We start from the raw sequence: 17,326 nt of genomic DNA on the forward strand, positions 1-17,326 counted from the left end.
GCACCAGGGGAGGTTCAGATTGGATATTAGAAAGAAAATTCTTCCCTGAAAGTGTTGTCAAGACTTGGAACTGACTGCCAAGGGAAGTGGTAGAGTCGCCATCCCTGGAGTTAATCAAAAGAGGTGTAGATGTGGCCCTGGACTAACCCCTGGGACATGGGTTAGTGGTGGACTTGGCAGTGCTGGGTTAATGGTTGGACAAGATGATCTTAAAGGTCTTTTCCAACCCAAACAATTCCATAGTTCTAAGCTTTCAGTCTTGATCACCAGGATCCCTACTCTAATCATATTAACTTTCATTTTTAAAAGGCAAAATGTCGTATGATCTGTGAGGCCTGACCAAACAGGCACTCAGAAGAGAATGTCAGATATCCTTTCATGTTTGAACTTACATTATCAACTGCTGCATGTTTACACACAAATAAAATGTTAAATTAATGTCGTTTATTTACACATGTTGATGCAAGTATGTATGTAAACCAATGGGCACACTGTAGCTTTGCATAAACAAAACATTCCTCTTAAGGGAACTATGAATAAAAGCTTTATTTAGCACAGCAGTAATTTATCCTCTGAACAACTTCACACAGTTAGAGGGAATAAAGTGAAAAACAAAGGAATATAAATGATTAAAAGCTATTTGCTGTGATACTTCACTAGAAATGAAGATTATAGAGGCCAAGAAATTTCCAGTCAGGACAAAAGGCTTTTTAAATCTTTTAAATCTTTTGTTGTGCCTGTGACTACAGGTTGAAATGATTGATTTTCCTCTATGACAGTGTCTTAAATTGTGTGTCACATAGTCAAAATTTAAAGCTTGATAGGTCCACAGCGCAGTTTTAAAATCATTCAAAGAAGATCAAAATTTAATTAGAAAAAACACTAGACCAATTAAGACAAAATGGTAGTATAAAATATTAAGGTAAAACATGTATTAGTGTGACATTTGCATTTTTATGAAGTATGAATCACAAAGAAATAAAAACTGCTGCTAAATTTCAGTTAAGTCCCTTTTAAAAATCTTGTTTCCATGGCAATGCTGAGGATGTAAGATATGGATTTTTTTATTTAAAAAAAACCCCACAGTTTAAATGAGAAATAGCAACATCATGGCCTCTTTTCAATTTCCTAATATGCCCAAGAGGCACAGAAAATAAGTCACCAAGACATCAATGCCAGGGTGAATGCAGGAGGACAAACCCCTACTTATTCCACTGGTTTGCAGTATGCTGCTAAATAAACACAGTGAATTCTGCTGCAAACACACTAATTGTTAACAGGCAACAGTACTTTTGCAATCTGAAGGCCTAGTAGAGCCCATTCAATCAGGAAAGCTTAATAACAGCCCTCATTACCAAGATGAGCTGAAATTCCACTACAAAGGCTACCTATGACAAAAGTAACCAAGTGATTATTCTTTTGCATTCCAGATCTAAGAAAAGTTGTTCAAGTCTCTAATGAGTAATCAGGGATTGAGGTTTCTAGGCTACAAAAATCCTGTTATGGCAAAAAAGGCAGAAACCTAACACCCAAATCAATACTGTATTACTCTCTCCACAGGCAAGAGCTGCTGGGTCAGGAAAATCATGAAAAATTCATAGTGAAGGTGGTCAAGTCATCCATAAGATAGAGAAAATAATGCTATATCTAAAGATCCCTTGAGCAATCGAAGACATTTTATAGATTTCACCATGGATAAGTGCTGGTTTGTCTCATCTATGTACCTTAATACTGTTCCTCTCTTATTTCTAACAGTAAATGAGGATGGTCTGGTCTATATTTACTGCCTTTCCTATTTACTTTATTAATTTCTCTGTCTTTGTGCTCCACTGTTGTTGCAATAGCTACCCTCAAGAGAATTCTGAGTCACTTCTGCTAGAATAAAAGGCAGGTAACACATCTTGGAAGAGTCCTCCGCCTAAATTCCTCAGCAGGGATGAGCTAAATTCAGGCTAGGAGAAAAAGTTAGGAATGTCCTGCTCCTTTTTTGTGACATCACTTCTGCCAAAGGGGAGCAAGCAACAGCCTTCGTTTTTATCAAGTCAAAACTCTCAAGCATAAAAAAGAAAAATACAATTTTATTTCATATAAGGGTAATAGAAGGAAAAGAAGCATTTCAAGACACATATATGGAAAAGATTTGAGCATGATTAATAACTGGGTTTGCACATCTTCATTCCTCCTGCAGCATCAAATTTATGCCTAAGAAAACAACAGCAAAAAAAGTAAAATGGCAAAGCAGGTCCCCCTGTACAATATATAATAAAGTAAGTAATAAAAAGGAACCCTAACAATAGCAAGAAGTGATAGAAATCTAACTGCCAGATAGAAGACACAGCACTTTCTAAAGGTTCATAAACATTTCTGAAAACAGGGGAAAGGCACATTCTTTCACAATGCACAGAAATCCAAAGCTTTCCAGTAGGATGAGCTGCACAGTTATCCCACACCTGTAAAAGATTTAAACATTCTGTGATTCAAGACACAAGACTCTTTGTGGAAAATGGATATAGTCATGATTAAATCTGTTATGCCAAAATAAGATAAACAATGTAAGAAAGACCATGCATCTCTCTGCCACTGAGGAGAAAAATCAAATTAAGGATGAAAACTGCTAGTCCATTTTGTCAATTGTCTGCAGGATGCAGTACTGCCTCCTGTTCTGTAACAGCAATCCCTATCTAGTGAGCCATTAAAGAAACTGCTAAAGTTTTTTATTGTGTTTAAAAAATATTATTCACCTGTGAATGTAATTGTCCAAGTATATTGCCTCTCCAGACACACATTAGACTCAATCCTGTGCAAGTTCTTGGAACAATCTAGAAAAGAATGAATAGAGGGGCAAGACATGTTCTCTCTTAGACTTTAATGTGCTGGACATTCACCTAGAACATTAATAAACATCTTTGACCTTGTCACATAATGCCAGTCAAAGACCCACAGAGCAATTCCATACATCAAATGTATTTCATGTTTTTTGTTTGGTTTCCTTTCCTTTATCAAAATTAGGAAAGAATATTGGAAGCAAAAAAGCAGGCAAAAAATTAATTTGGACAGTAGTGGGAGACTTAGTTCTGAAGGTTTATGCAATTTTACTTGAAAGCTCATGAGAGAATTTATAGAGACTGGTGCCAAAGAATATAAAGGCCAATTTTCCAAGGTGCTAATAGTACTGAAATGTCACTAAAGTCAATGGAATCTCTGGGTTTTTTGCACTTCTTAGAAAAAGTTTGAAAATAGCGAGTCCATAACAGGGACCTTGTGAAATCACTTGTGGCACCTGCATTCCCCTAGCAAAGCAAATATCAGCACAGAAAGCAGAGGTTATTTTGAAGTAGAGGGGTGAAATCAGCGGCAAGGAAAAAAAGGACTTATTATTGGCATCATGCAGCATGATCAGGCAGTATGTATTCACACCAGGGGCCAGTACCACAGAAGATGATACACATTAATACGTGTCACCAACACACTGCTGTATGAAAAAGTGTTCAAACAAATTCACCAATGATTGTTCTTGAATAATTGATCAGAATATTTAATGTTGTGGTTTTTTAAAACTACATTGACCAATGTTCAAATCTATTAAAGCTTTACCAAAAAATTTTCCCAAAGAAAATGGGTTTTCTAGAGAATGATACAAAGTGTCATGAATGCCAGCATTTCTGGGGCTGCCAGTACTTTTTTCATATTTTACTTTTTTTAACATTTTCACCTAGGTGAACACAGCAAAATGTTACCTTGGCAAGATGAGAGCACTGGAAATCTGTATCTTTGAGGAGCTCTGGTTCTTCAGTGAGAGCCACGTGGGGCTGAAACACTGATTTTTCTCAGAGCTCTCCATTGCCACCAGCTGAACTCTGCTGACTCCAGAGTAACCCAGCCTGTGGCCAGGGAACTTGGTTGTGCCTCAAATGCTTTATCCAGAAGTTTCCATTTTCATGGCTGAGGTTTCAAGCAAAACATTTGCAAGGGTAGCAAATAAGATGACACTTGTCTTATCTTAGCTTATGGGTGGATATTATGTATTAGCACTAACATGGTTATTTGCATGGCAGACAGAATTTTTCTTTTTTCATTTCTCCCCACAGAAGTTCTTTAAAATACTCTGTTCTAAGATATTCTTATAATAGCATGCAGATACAAAAAATATAAGTTTCATTAGGAAAGAATGAATAATTGGGAAAAGGAATACACAATTTAAATAAACAAAATCAGTGTTTCTTACACAAAGATAAGGATACTCCCTAGGAGAATGTTCAAAACTTTGCATTTGTTCTTGTTAATTATGCACTTCATCTTCAAAACCACAAAAGATGCCAAATATTTTTCATTCATTTTCCACATATATAGCACATCTATTAATAAAATAATCTTTGGGTGTAGTAGAATACATTTTACAGCCTGATAAGCATTGCATTACACACAAAGTAAAATGGCTGTATCATTTACTGTGCTCCTCTCAGTTAATATCTGTAACAGCCTGCATCTTCTCACAATATTCTAACTTTACATTACTACAAAACACAATTTCATAAATTGTAAAGGTCTGTACAAACAAGGAATGTATTTTAATACAGAAAACTTGACACTATCACTGCACTTTTCTTCATAAATATTCTTTTCTTTCTTTGACATTTTTTTGGCTTACACAACAGGGTGCCAAACATTTGTGACAGCTTACAATAGAAAAACAATATTGCTTTTAGTTAACAATGTTAGCCATGAATATATATTGACAGCATTTTCACTGCAGATTTGCTGCCAACATAATACAAAGCAAATAGCATTCAATATGTTGGAACACTCAGGGGAATTAAAGAGTTTCAAAAACAAATTTATGGCATTAGGTGCTGAATGCTAAATCTAATGAAAATGCAAATTCAGAAGTATCTCCTGCACATACTTCATGCAAAGGAACACAATTTGGCAAAGTGATAAAATTAAGATTGTTTAAGTCAGGAGAAAATTATGTTAAAATGCCTCAGCTTGTTTGGCTTTTTATAAAGCCAGTTTTACCACAAATATTAATTTTTCTCCAAAATTCTTTCTGCTTTTCTTCCTTGAAGTACATGAGAGAGAGATCATAAAAAACCCTCTGAATTCAAAATGCTCCCAAATGCTTTGAGAAAATACAACTACATCACTGTATAATTTTAATATTTGTAGCTTTACTACTAATCACATACAAACCCAAGCATCAGTGTTCCCTTGAAACAACAGAAGCTGAGTTTGCCATCGAAATCTGTACATTTATTATTATCTACAAAATAAGAAAAGGACTGCATAGAAATTATTATTTAAATCCTATTAAAAGACAGTAATTTACTGCAACATTGTAGTCTCATCTGCTATATATTAAAATGTATTTTTAAAACCAAACATTTATTGACCGTACTTTATACCTGACATGATACAAATAGTTTTTAAACCGCTTACAAAGCAAATTAATGGAGGCTAACAATACCACAATGCCAAGAAAGCAAAAATTGATCAGATTTTGTAGCTGTTGAAATAAAAATTTTTTATTAATTTTTAGGTGAACTTGATGTTTATCATGACTGAAACATAACAAGGTTTTCAACACCTATATTTAACAGTCCTTGTAAGACATAAAAATATTTTCTCAGTTTTAAAATAACTTGTTTAGATAGAAATAAAATTATATTGTTATAAAAACAAATTCTTCATGGGTTGCACTCTGGTATTCATGAAGGCATTTTGTACTCTCTAAATAACAAAGAAAAAGAAAAAAGAAAAAGTATTTGTAGAACAATATTTAGGTTAAAGCACTGAAGTGGAAAATTATTATAAGCCACAATTATCAAACTCAGTATAAGACACAGAAATTTATGAATTTCAGGTTTATTAGAAAGCTGAATGAAACACGTTTTAGGATTAAGCTTGGCCATCACACACAGTTTTCCATAAGACTCATACTACTTGCATTATAGAACAGCCTAAACTGCAAAATTATACAGTACTTCCCACTCTGGCGAGAGAGCCACAACTCCACATTTAGATCTGCAAAGGAAAATCAGAAAATGCAAAGCTTCCCTTTTGCTAAGCTATGAATTTCAAAATGTGCTTTCGAGCTCACCCAGTGCAATATGGACCCGTATTCTCCATGCACCAAACGAGCTGATTTTTTAGAAGCTGAAAGACTTAAACTGGTGAGGATGGAATAAACACAGTTAATTTGTTAAAATCTACTCTGTCTCTTTTCACTAACTGTCAAGGAAATCATATTTTGCATTTTTTGCAGTATGTGCTTGGAAAGGATTTCCCAGTAACCTACACTCAATCTCACTGAAGGGTGACAACAGAAATCAATATGTGTCTCTGAAGAATAATCTAGCCAAACATTTACATTTAGAAAATTCATTTGTATCTATGCATGAGAAATTCCTGGCAAAAAAAAAAAATTATCTCCCTGTATACATGCCATCTCTTTTACAGGCTGTTTTTAATAATGAACGGGCTTTAAATCAATAAAATAAATATATATAACTCCATGTAAAATAACAATTGACCTAGGTAGGTAGCTATATTAACCTCCGGTTCAAAGAAATCCTTCTGCAGCCATAGGGAAAAGGCAACCCACAAGGAACAGCTATTGTGGTTTCATCCTGGATATTCCAAAGCCATGGAATTGCCATTCCACATGCCTGCCAGGAAGGATATTCTGCTTAATCTGGCTATTGAGGTGATTCTAAACCTAACACTGGAGGTACTCGGCATCACTGTCAAATTTGCAGGGCCAGGAAATGCCCTGCCAGGGACCCCACAAGACTCTGTAGTGCTCTGATTTTGGGATTAGTTTTGCCCACAGAGTCCACAGAAGATCAGAACACTAACACACAACAAGCTGCAAAGCTGCAATTCTGCTTCCCTGCATCACCCCTGAGTACAACAAGGTCCTGCATGAAACCATGCAAAGGGAAAGGAAAACCTGCTAGGAGAATCTGCACATTGGTGTATATTACCTTCATAAAGGTTTTAACAAACATCTTCTGCAAAGCTTCATGAGGATTTTCAGAGAGACAACGAACACAACACCTCCAAAAATTATGCTACACAATTACAAAATTAAATAAGTGTTCTGTAGAGGACCATCAGTTCAAGAAAAATTGCCATTCCAATAAAAGCTTCCTACAATGTTCAAGGTTAAGGCTCTGAATTCATGGATTTTGATGTTCAGTAGGACAACAGATACATTAAGTGGGCAAAAATTTTGGTAACACACCTCTTCTAAAAGTTGAAAATTATAATAAGGAACTGATTGTCCAATTTGTTGTCTCTTATCTTGGAAAATTATTAGGGGGAAAAAAGAGACTGGTAAACAGGAGCCACAAACCAGCTCAGTGACTGGCTTAGAGAAAACAAATATTTTTGGCAGATTATTTGTATTCCTTATACCAAGCCACTAAAAGCTTCAGAAAGATTATCCTTTCTATTACAATGTAAACGCCATTCAACAACATGCACTAGATTTAGCAGAAAATACATGCAGTTGTTTTAAATCTATGCTGAATGTGTTCCACTGCATATACATCCTCTAGTAAAAGGAGTAATAAAAAACTCATTTCTACTTGAAAAAAACTGCCGAGTTTTAGTTCCTACATAACATAATGCATATTTAGACTATCATGTTATTCTGTAAAAGATGTCCAAACAAGATGATTTGATGTTGGAATAGTCATCTCAGAACAACCAGAGCAATGTAAGGTAAAATAATTGTCAAGTCAATCTCTAGCTTACACTTTATTGCAGAAATAAATTGAACTCTGCTCTAGCTTTTTGACACGTAATTCTGATACTAATGGGTTCAAATCCATTTCTCTTTGCTCTCCTTCCTAACAGGAAGCCTTATGTAATACTGTGTCAGAAATCTACCAGTTACTGGCTAATGTTTCCCTTAAATAAAAAGTCTCTGCCTGTAATAGTATTAACAGCTGCCATCAGTTTACAGAAATGAGCCACAGTTCATCATGGTAGTGCTACTATGAAAATTAGAAGCTTCCATGGAGCTTCTCAAATCACAAAAAAAATTACCAGAGCCATCCTGAGCTGTGGTGTAACAGCAGATGTTGCCTATCCAGGGTGTACAGGTCAGATCCTAAACTGGGGGAACTGTACTCAATCATCAGAGTCACTCAGCTGATTACTTTGCCTTCTCTATGTAAAATACAGCAGCTCTATGTTAAGAGTCAGTTTATTAATCCAGTGTTAATTTTCCCTAATTTCTCAAAGCAAAAAAAAAAAAAAAAGCACAGTAATTTTACAGAGTATTTTACAGCTGCTTCAATAGATAAATTAAAATATATTTTGCTGGAAGAAACATAATCATTTTACTATATATAATGTAATACCTCAGGTAACCTATACAGATTTCCAGTTTCAATTAACAATAAAAACAAACAAACAAAAAGAAAAGTAGCTACAAATCATGGCATTTTCATTTTATTTACTCCCTAAAAAATTGAAAGTGCATATCTTAATGTGTGATAGTTCCAGAGTTTTATAAACTAAGCGTATATTTATAAGCAGTGTAGCAAAGGAACAAAATATTTAATTGAGATCAGGATGGAATTTTTCTGTGGCATTTAGCACTGTAGGAACTTTGCTCCCTCAGAAATCAATGGGAGACATAAATTATTCTGAATTCTAAAAAATTAAAAATTATTCTGAATTTAAAAGATGAAAAAATCTAAAAGCAGGAAAGTTCAAAACATTTCATCTTTACTTCTTCAATGTATGCTTCTACATTTTGATTAAAGACCTTTCAGTAATAAAAGGAAAATGAAACCAAATTTGCATGGAAGACAATTCACTCTGGAACTAAAAAAGGGAGTATTTCATCAGAAATCAAAAAGGTTTTAAATTGAAAGAAAAGTAAGCATGTCACATCACTGACATCAAGATCATCACAGTGCTGATTTTGTTGATGACATCTGTAATGTATTTTTGACATTTTGAGTGACAGATGCCACCATCACAGGAAATTAAACACACCTGGCCATTAGTTTCCTGGAGGCAAAAGGCAGTGTTAAATCTGAACAGTACAGTATGTGTGCAATAATTACTAAACACTGGAATCCAAAATGTTCTTACAGACACCTGGAACAGAAAAAGTTTATGAATTTAACACTGCCTTGTCAAGAGTGAATATTTCACCAGGACAGATGATGTTCTGGTAATGCTGACGATCCCCTGTTTACCCACCTACCTACATTCATTACTTTTAAAGCATGATACCTGTCACGACAGCTTTGGATAATTTCATGGAGATGCACACTGTATTCCACTTACCAAAGTTTCACATGCACCCTCAATCTATTCCAAGCACAACTGAATTATTGATCCAAAATAAAATTATACGTACTTGAAAGGATTCCAACTTGGAAGAATCATCATTTATAAATCTAATTTTATACATGACCAATATAGGCACAAGTTTCCAAAATGGTAACATTATTTTTCTTCAAAACTGCAGTATGTTCAATATATTTTTCCTTTTTTAAATGTTGAGACACACATGCAATCTATTTTAAATGTCATCACTTTTTTTCTTATTTAACTATAATTTCATATGGCTTCCTCAGTAAGTAAATGATTACCTCAACTGCTATAGGTACCATCTAACCCCATGCACTTTTGACTTATGAAAAAATGGTACCACTTTCCAACACAGGGATCAGCAAAACTACTTTTAAAAATACAAAGACTCCTTTGAAATAATCCATTTTATTTTTAAGACAAATTTCAGATAATTCAAGCCCTTCCCTAACAAAAAGTAACAGACTCATATTACCAGGTGATAAGGTACCACAAGGTCTTACAAAATTTGTATCATGATTCTGCCTCCATCCCTCTTTTCCCATTTTTTTTCTAGTTGAAGGGCATGTGCTACTCAAATAAATAATCTTCTTACCCTGTAGTAAAGTAGTTGCCAAAAAGATATTATCCAAATGTACTCACCTCAGGCTCTCGTGTTTTCTAGGCAGATAGACATAGATTTAGGCACAAGTTTATAAATAAAATATACATAAGCACACTAATACAGCTTTAAGGAACTTGGCCAGTGCAGGACATGCAGTGCAACTTTGCCATACACAGGGATGCCATCAGATTAAACAAAAACCAACTTAAAGTCCAGACTTTTGCTGCTTCTAAATTCCAAAAGGAATCCTAAAGGAAACAAACACAAAACTGATGCTGCTCAACTGCTGCCATATTTGCTAGTGAACACCAAAGAATTTTCACTGAAACCATTCCCTAATTCCGATTAATATTTTACTTGATTTTTCCTGATGAAAATGTTTCGAGACATTTTTTGCTCCTTTTTAATCTTACAAAAATTATTATTACTTCAACTTTTATGCAGTATTTGCTTTTCTCCGAGGGAAAATAAATCATGATATGATATGGCATGATAATGATGAATGATAATGACTGACAAACCCAACAGCCTTAGATGTATGTCAAAGTTTAAACCTTGACCAAGTTCAGCCACAAGAACTGAAATCCACTATGTGATAGCTAAGGGAAAAGGAAAAACTTCACTCACATATGAAACAAATAAAAATTTGATTCTGCTCTAACTAAATCAATACTAACACTACAGTAAGCAGGAAATGAAAAGTTATAGCAGTGATGCTACTGACAGTTACATCCTGAAATCAAAATGGGAATGTGAGCTGCTGGTGTCAGCTGGGTCACTGATATCCATTTAAACTCTTAAACATAGATGGTTTTCAAGAAAAGTATCAGAACTAAGGAAACAAAATAAATTCATATGACAAAACAAAACTGGGATGTGAAAAACATCAGGTTTTTCTGACCTGTGTAAATGGTGACTAAAATAACAAAATTCAAGAAGAGCTGGACATCTCTTTCTAGCGTGCTAAAAATTCACATAAGAGTACAAAAAGATGTGTAACAGGGCTTTTTAAACAGGGAAAATCCAAATAATCTAGTGATTTTCCTTGCAAATTATTATAAACAGCTATTTAGAGAGATTACAGGAGCTGACCAAAAGAGGATTAATAAATAATTAATGTAAATTATTAATAAATGATTGATATATACCTATTTTATTAAGAAGGTATATGCAATGAAACACACTTAAGAAATTATGCATTTAGGGTTGTTTATGAACTGTTGCAAAAAATGCTTTATTCATTCACTTCAAATGTATTCACTTGAAAGTTTCAGATCTGTACTCTTTCATAAAAACATGCCCTTTTACATATGCATTTTCCAAAGCTAGGTAAATGCAATATAGCCTTTAATGCACAGTAAAGAAAATATCTGTCTTCTCAAATGAGAAGCTGGAAAGAGTATGTTATAAAGGATCTTGATACCAGCAACTTAAATCCCCAAATGACAGTAGAGCAAAGCATGTCTGCTTAAGAAGAAAGTAAAAAGGTAGCCTGTTTCCAACTTTAGCCTGCTTTTGATGTCATATTCACTCCATCTTACTTTGGAGGCAGCTTCTGCAGGAATTAACTGCACAGAATGAGTTCTTAGGTCAGAAAAAAGGTTGAGTACCTCAAATTATGCCTGTTTTTCCTTTTTTTCCTCCCTGCTTCTCCAAAATGTGTCAGTTGGTACAAAGAGAGACATTATCTCTCCCTATACACGTATCACTCATATCTCTAAACAATCACAGCTGTAGGATCATAAAGAAGCAGTTGTCTGCTAAGGATCATTGAGTTGTTTGAGGACAGTAAAAAGAGGCCTGAACATATTATAAAATCCACTGTCAATAACAAATATTTCCTGAATATCTAATCAATTAAAGACAACAAACATCTTACAGTCTTTTATATTTTACAAAACAGTGTAGGACAAAACACCATAAAATTCTACAATGACAGTTCCATGCATTCATAATAATGTCCAGCTATGATAATCTCTGTCTTACCTGGGCATCCTGTTTAAAATTCTGAAGAACAGGCTATCCTTTTTCCTGGTCCATACTCACATATAAAAAACCCAAAAAAATTCATGAGTCAAAATTCTAGTTTCAGTCCAACAGCAACTGAAGTAACAGAGAAAATGCCTTTGAAGTAAATAACATTTGGTTCTTTGATTTTAACCTCAATCTGGATTGATTTATTAACTGTAAGTAATGATCAAGTCCTAGCTGCCAAATATCCATTCTTCTCCTCTATCCTTCTTGGTATATTTTGTCAGTACTTTGTGATGAAGAACTCCAAATGTGTTTATCAACACTTACAGAACAAAATTTGGCACTATTAGGAAACCCCTTCTGTTGGAAATTCTTTTTTTAATCTCAGTGAAAATACCATTTCTCAACATGATTCATCAGACAGCAGAACTCCTCAGGGTACACACACACAGAATTTGTCGTGAGGCCTAGATGTGCATTAGTTAGTGGTATAATATGGCTGCTGTGTGTTAAATCAAAAATCCTCAAATATTTTTAATCCTTTCATCACTTTCTTGTACTTAACCTATATCTCTTCTCAAATTGCTCAAAAGAAAATTTTCTATGACAAAGATCATCTTTTTCCAGTGTGGTTACAGGATCTGGAACAGTGAATGTCAAGCACTTGAGAAGAATTTCTGGCTATGGCCCTCAAAAAAAATAATCATTCTTTTCACCTGTAAAATCCTCCAATATCAGTATACCAGCATATTTTTTATAATTTATCACACGTACACACATTTCTTTTTTTTCCGAAAAAGCTCAAATGACTCAAATGAATCACTGTTGCTAGTAATAGCATTAAAGCCATTCTAGCTCAGAGGTAATCTTGCACCTGAAGCACTGTGTATTTAAAATACTTGAAATGCAATTGGGAGATGAAATTTGTTCATCCAATTTCCGACTGCGCAGAGAAGAAATTTAGCAAAATCGTAGATGGTGTTTGAAGGGCCTTGGCTGAAGTGAATAGGAAGCAACCCCTGCCCAGTAAAGAGCATTATCAGGAATAGAGAGCAGCCTGTGACACGTATATAATTAGAGAAATTGGAGGCTTTGACCATGAGACCATGTGTTCCACAGCAAATCCTATTTCCTTCACTCTCCCTTTCATGGCTATGTGTAAATCATAAAAGTCTATGTGTTTTCCTTACATATATCACTTTCTTTTTTTTCTTTTCCAATATTGGTGTTAATTGAATTCACCAAACAAGTAACAAAAAAAGAATCCTAGTTCACATCTTTTCAGACCAACTGAGTACCAAGTCAGAAACCATGTAAGGAGACCAAAAGACCAAATTTTACATCTTTCAGGTATCTTACATGATGGCTCATTTCCCCCCATAAACATAAGGCATTAGCTTTTTTTTTTAATCTTTTTTCCTTGTTGTATAAATAAAACTGACAACAAAAAATGTCTGATGTAGGAGCCCAAATTATAAGGAGGAAGAAATTAATTTACCAACTTCCAAATTAAAAAAACGTCTGTTGGTTTTACTTCAATGTAAGGAAGTGAACATCAAATAAACCAAGTTTATAATAAAATTCTAAAAATAAATCTGGAAATATTAGGGCTGTCACTGGCATGGCACAGAGCTTAGCTCTATTACCTATGAAGCACAACAGTAACCTCAGACATACGTAACAGGAGCAAGGAAGCAATCACTCTAAAATAGACTTCTGTATGATAGGGAAAAAACAAATTAGGCCTGAGTTTCCATAGTGATACAGCAACAAAAGGTTGCTGCAATTTCCAGCTGTCTACAGTGAGGCAGTAACAGAGCAAAGGGACTCAAGCCCCTTCTCTGTAAATTGGGATTAGCATACTCAGAATTATCCATTAAATTTTAGTTCCGCACTATAAAGAAAATATTGAAGGAACTGGAAGAGGAAGAATAATAATAAAAACAAGAAGTTCTGCAAGAAGCAAAATTACTAAATGCTAAGGATTTGGATTTCATGGTTGGATTCTCTGGTATCTTAAAAATGCAAATTCCAATGAGTACTTTCTTCTATTCATCTCCTCTGTGGATTCTCTGATGTTTAATAAGAAATGATCTCATACTATAGCCTGTCTGCCAGTGGGAACACTAATGGGTCTCTTGCCCATCTGGCAGCCTGTTTTCCCAAAACTTACAGGAATTCCTGTCCAGTGGTGCTGAAACTGGCCAAGAGTTAAGAAGCTATTGAAGGAGAAAAGAGAGGAGAGGGATCAGCAGCCATACAAACACCTAGGCTAGCAAGTAGACAGTGTGATCATATAAGCTTTACTTCCTTGGGAAACTGGGCTAATTATCAAAGGACTGAAAGTTTCACTTATGATAAAAGTCCAAAGGCCCCAAAGTGGAAAAATACTTAAAAGGTAAAGTGGTCTATTGGATATAGGGCTGAAAGAACCAAACATGATAGCTAGGTTGACACACAAATGATGAGGAATGTTATAATTCACAGAAATATAAATGTTAGTCAGGGATGATGAGGATTTATTTGCACCAAGAGGAGTTATTACTAAGCAGAATTGCAACTGGGAATTGTGGGATTAAATAAAGGAAAGCTTTAGGCTAAAAATCAAGCAACACTGTAAGTGAGAGGAGTCTATAAAACAGTTTGCTCCATGACTTAAAAAAATTAAAACCAGAAGAATGAAAAGAACCTGTTTTCTTGTAGAATAATGCATGGATGGTAAGATTAGCTGGAATGTATAATTGGCCTTTCTTTTCATTTATCAGTAGATTAATAAAACAAAATTCTGTACAAATAGGTAATGTAAAAAACAAAAGTACCTACTCTTTGTGATTCCTTATCCAAAAGGCTGAAACCAGACCTAATATATATAAATGTATAAATGTGCCTTCTTCACCCATTACTTATATGATATATCAAAAATAAATACAGTATTATCCAGGTAATGATTTATGGAGAGCTATTAAAATATCTACTTTTACATATAATGTGATCAAACGTTCTCTGTATTTGTATTAGTGCAACATTTTGAAGCAATACAGAACAGTTTGGGCCTCCTTGTTACTGTTTTCTAGTAAAACATAATCAAAATGCAGAAAACAAACTACATTACACAGTGTGTTTGATGTAGCAACTTCTAACTTTCATTTAATATAGCTGAGCTGCAATGACTAATGCTGCCCATGGCCTGTAGTACAAAGACCTAAAAAAGGTTCCAGACTAGATTACGTCCAGGCAGGTCTCATTTTAACGGAAATTGGAGAGATGAGAAAAAGATTATAGGAGCACACATTATAAAAACAGACCTCACAAGTCAAACTTAATAGTGGAACCATTCTCTTTCATGTAGACAACCATGAAAACAAATATCCTGTAAGCACTAGATATATATTGTATCTTTCTACCCGATCTCTTTGCCTCCTTGAGACAGATTCCCATTCATCTCATGACTACATAATTTGATCAGAGTTGAGTAAGGCACAGCAGGGGAAAGGGTCTGTCTGATAAAGTATCAGGCTCCAGGACGATAGATAAACAATTTCATGATTTCCAGTTGTAACAGGAATGATACAGTGCTGGATATTAAGATATTAGTCTCGTAGGAATACAACTATCAAGCTTCTGCAGTTTTTTTCTCTTACTAAATATGCTTTATTTCCATTAAGTAAAAATAACAGACTGATTCTGATAAACTAAGGCAGGCCACCAGAACAAAATTCAAGGCGCATATGAAGAGTGAAAAGAATATTTTTTTTAATTTTTCAATGTGAAAGTTAGTATATAACTTTTATAAGAGATAAAATAGAACAAGGAAGTTTCTTTCTCAAGGGGCAGCTTTACTTCAAAAAACATTATTTAAAAGTAAGTGAAACAGTTGCCTATCAATTTGCTTCACATTTAAACCTCCTCTTTCACAAGGGACACGTTGGCAAGCAACTCCTCTGCTACAAGTCACTAGGGAAACTCCTGTTTGCACAGCTACCCCATTGTTCTACAGGTATTAAATGAAGGCTTGAGTGATAATATTTGAACAGCTATGATGGACTTCTTTTTCGTATATAAACACATATTTGGTTAGAATGCAAAAGCAGAAACACGTGACAGCCATTATTAATACCAGTTCTGTTAGTTGACAAAAAATTATACTGGGTTGCCTGACAAAAAATTATACTGCATTTGCAATTACCTCCTGTCTTGGACAGCTGAAAAGCATGGCCATACCCACTCCTGCTGATACCTGCTTTTGCTCATAAAAAATTCAAAGAACAAAGATACATTTTAAAGCAATTTTTAGTTGCAAATCCAGGGTGTCATCTTTTTTGTCAAAGAAAACATATACTGGAGTAAGCAATTTTTGAAGCTAGCATACCATCTCATTTATTATCACTCACCTGTGATTCCTTCACGTTCTCCACGGTGAAGTTGAACCAGACTCGGAAGCGAGGGTTGCAGGTGTCTGGCCTAATGAAGAGGTCATACTCAAACTCTGTGACGTGGTCCACCCGCCCAAGGTTCCCTGCCAGGAGCAGATGAAACAGGATGAGTTTTAATGGATGGCTGATCAACTCTCCAGGAACAACACTGAGGGAAGTTTTTAAAACTTCTAGCTCCGTTGGTTAAAATATACAAGTAAAATAGGCCTTATGACAATACAGAATTAATTTTTAAAGGTAGTTCAGATTTATTGTTAAAGGCTTCACTGTAATTACAAAATAAAATATGTAGCAGTAAGCTACATGCATATGAGTACACCAAAAAGAAGAAAACATAGATTTTTATTATTCAATCAAATTGACCTTTTGTCTCCTCTTATCTGAATATTCCAATTATGTGTTCTAACATCCTTTAAATTGTTTCCTTTTTTCTTTTTTTTTTGCTTTTCTAACGATGTCTCTGCAGGTCTTTTAGTCCCCACCTGTTAGGATTTCTTTGCCTCCAATTGTTGCTCATCTTCAAGTCCATGTATCATTAAAAAGTTCCCAGATTTCTGCCTGGCCCCTCTGGCTGTTGCTCTAAGCATCCCTCTCACCCCAAAGATGGTTCAGCCTTCATCTCTTCTGTGATTCAAAAACCATCTCAAACCTTCTCCTTCACCATTTACAGCCACTATCACCTCCTTCCAAAGACAAAAATGAGGTTTTGCTTCAACTTGTTCCCAGTGAATTTCATGGAATAGTATTTTTAAATATAGTCAGAGCTATATTTTCCCCTATGGCATTATTCAGCAGGCAACCACACCAGCTATAGAAATGAAGTTCAGCACTGGAAAAACCCACTAACTGCTTTTAAATTGCTCAAATGGTATATTTCCTTTGAAGTGTGCCAAGATTTTTAGAGACAGGGTTTGGACTGTCCATTTCATTTATACACTACAAAAATAAGACTTTACATTTTCCTGATCCAATCCAAAAC

The 17,326-nt window shown here is 34.9% G+C and overlaps 1 protein-coding gene across 3 annotated transcripts in view; it reads right to left on the reverse strand.

The window, feature by feature from the left end:
* The window catches only part of LOC120503178 (cytosolic carboxypeptidase 6), an 882,397-nt gene that overhangs the window by 819,627 nt on the left and 45,444 nt on the right, over positions 1-17,326 (reverse strand). For all 3 annotated transcript variants that reach the window (XM_039711394.1, XM_039711393.1, XM_039711395.1), the window contains exon 3: positions 16,306-16,430. In XM_039711394.1, the coding sequence (XP_039567328.1) occupies positions 16,306-16,430 (125 nt within the window). The remainder of the gene's footprint in view (positions 1-16,305; positions 16,431-17,326) is intronic.

The sequence above is a fragment of the Passer montanus genome, unplaced genomic scaffold (assembly GCF_014805655.1).
Source record: "Passer montanus isolate IOZ18808 unplaced genomic scaffold, ASM1480565v1 scaffold25, whole genome shotgun sequence".
Lineage (NCBI taxonomy): Eukaryota > Metazoa > Chordata > Aves > Passeriformes > Passeridae > Passer > Passer montanus.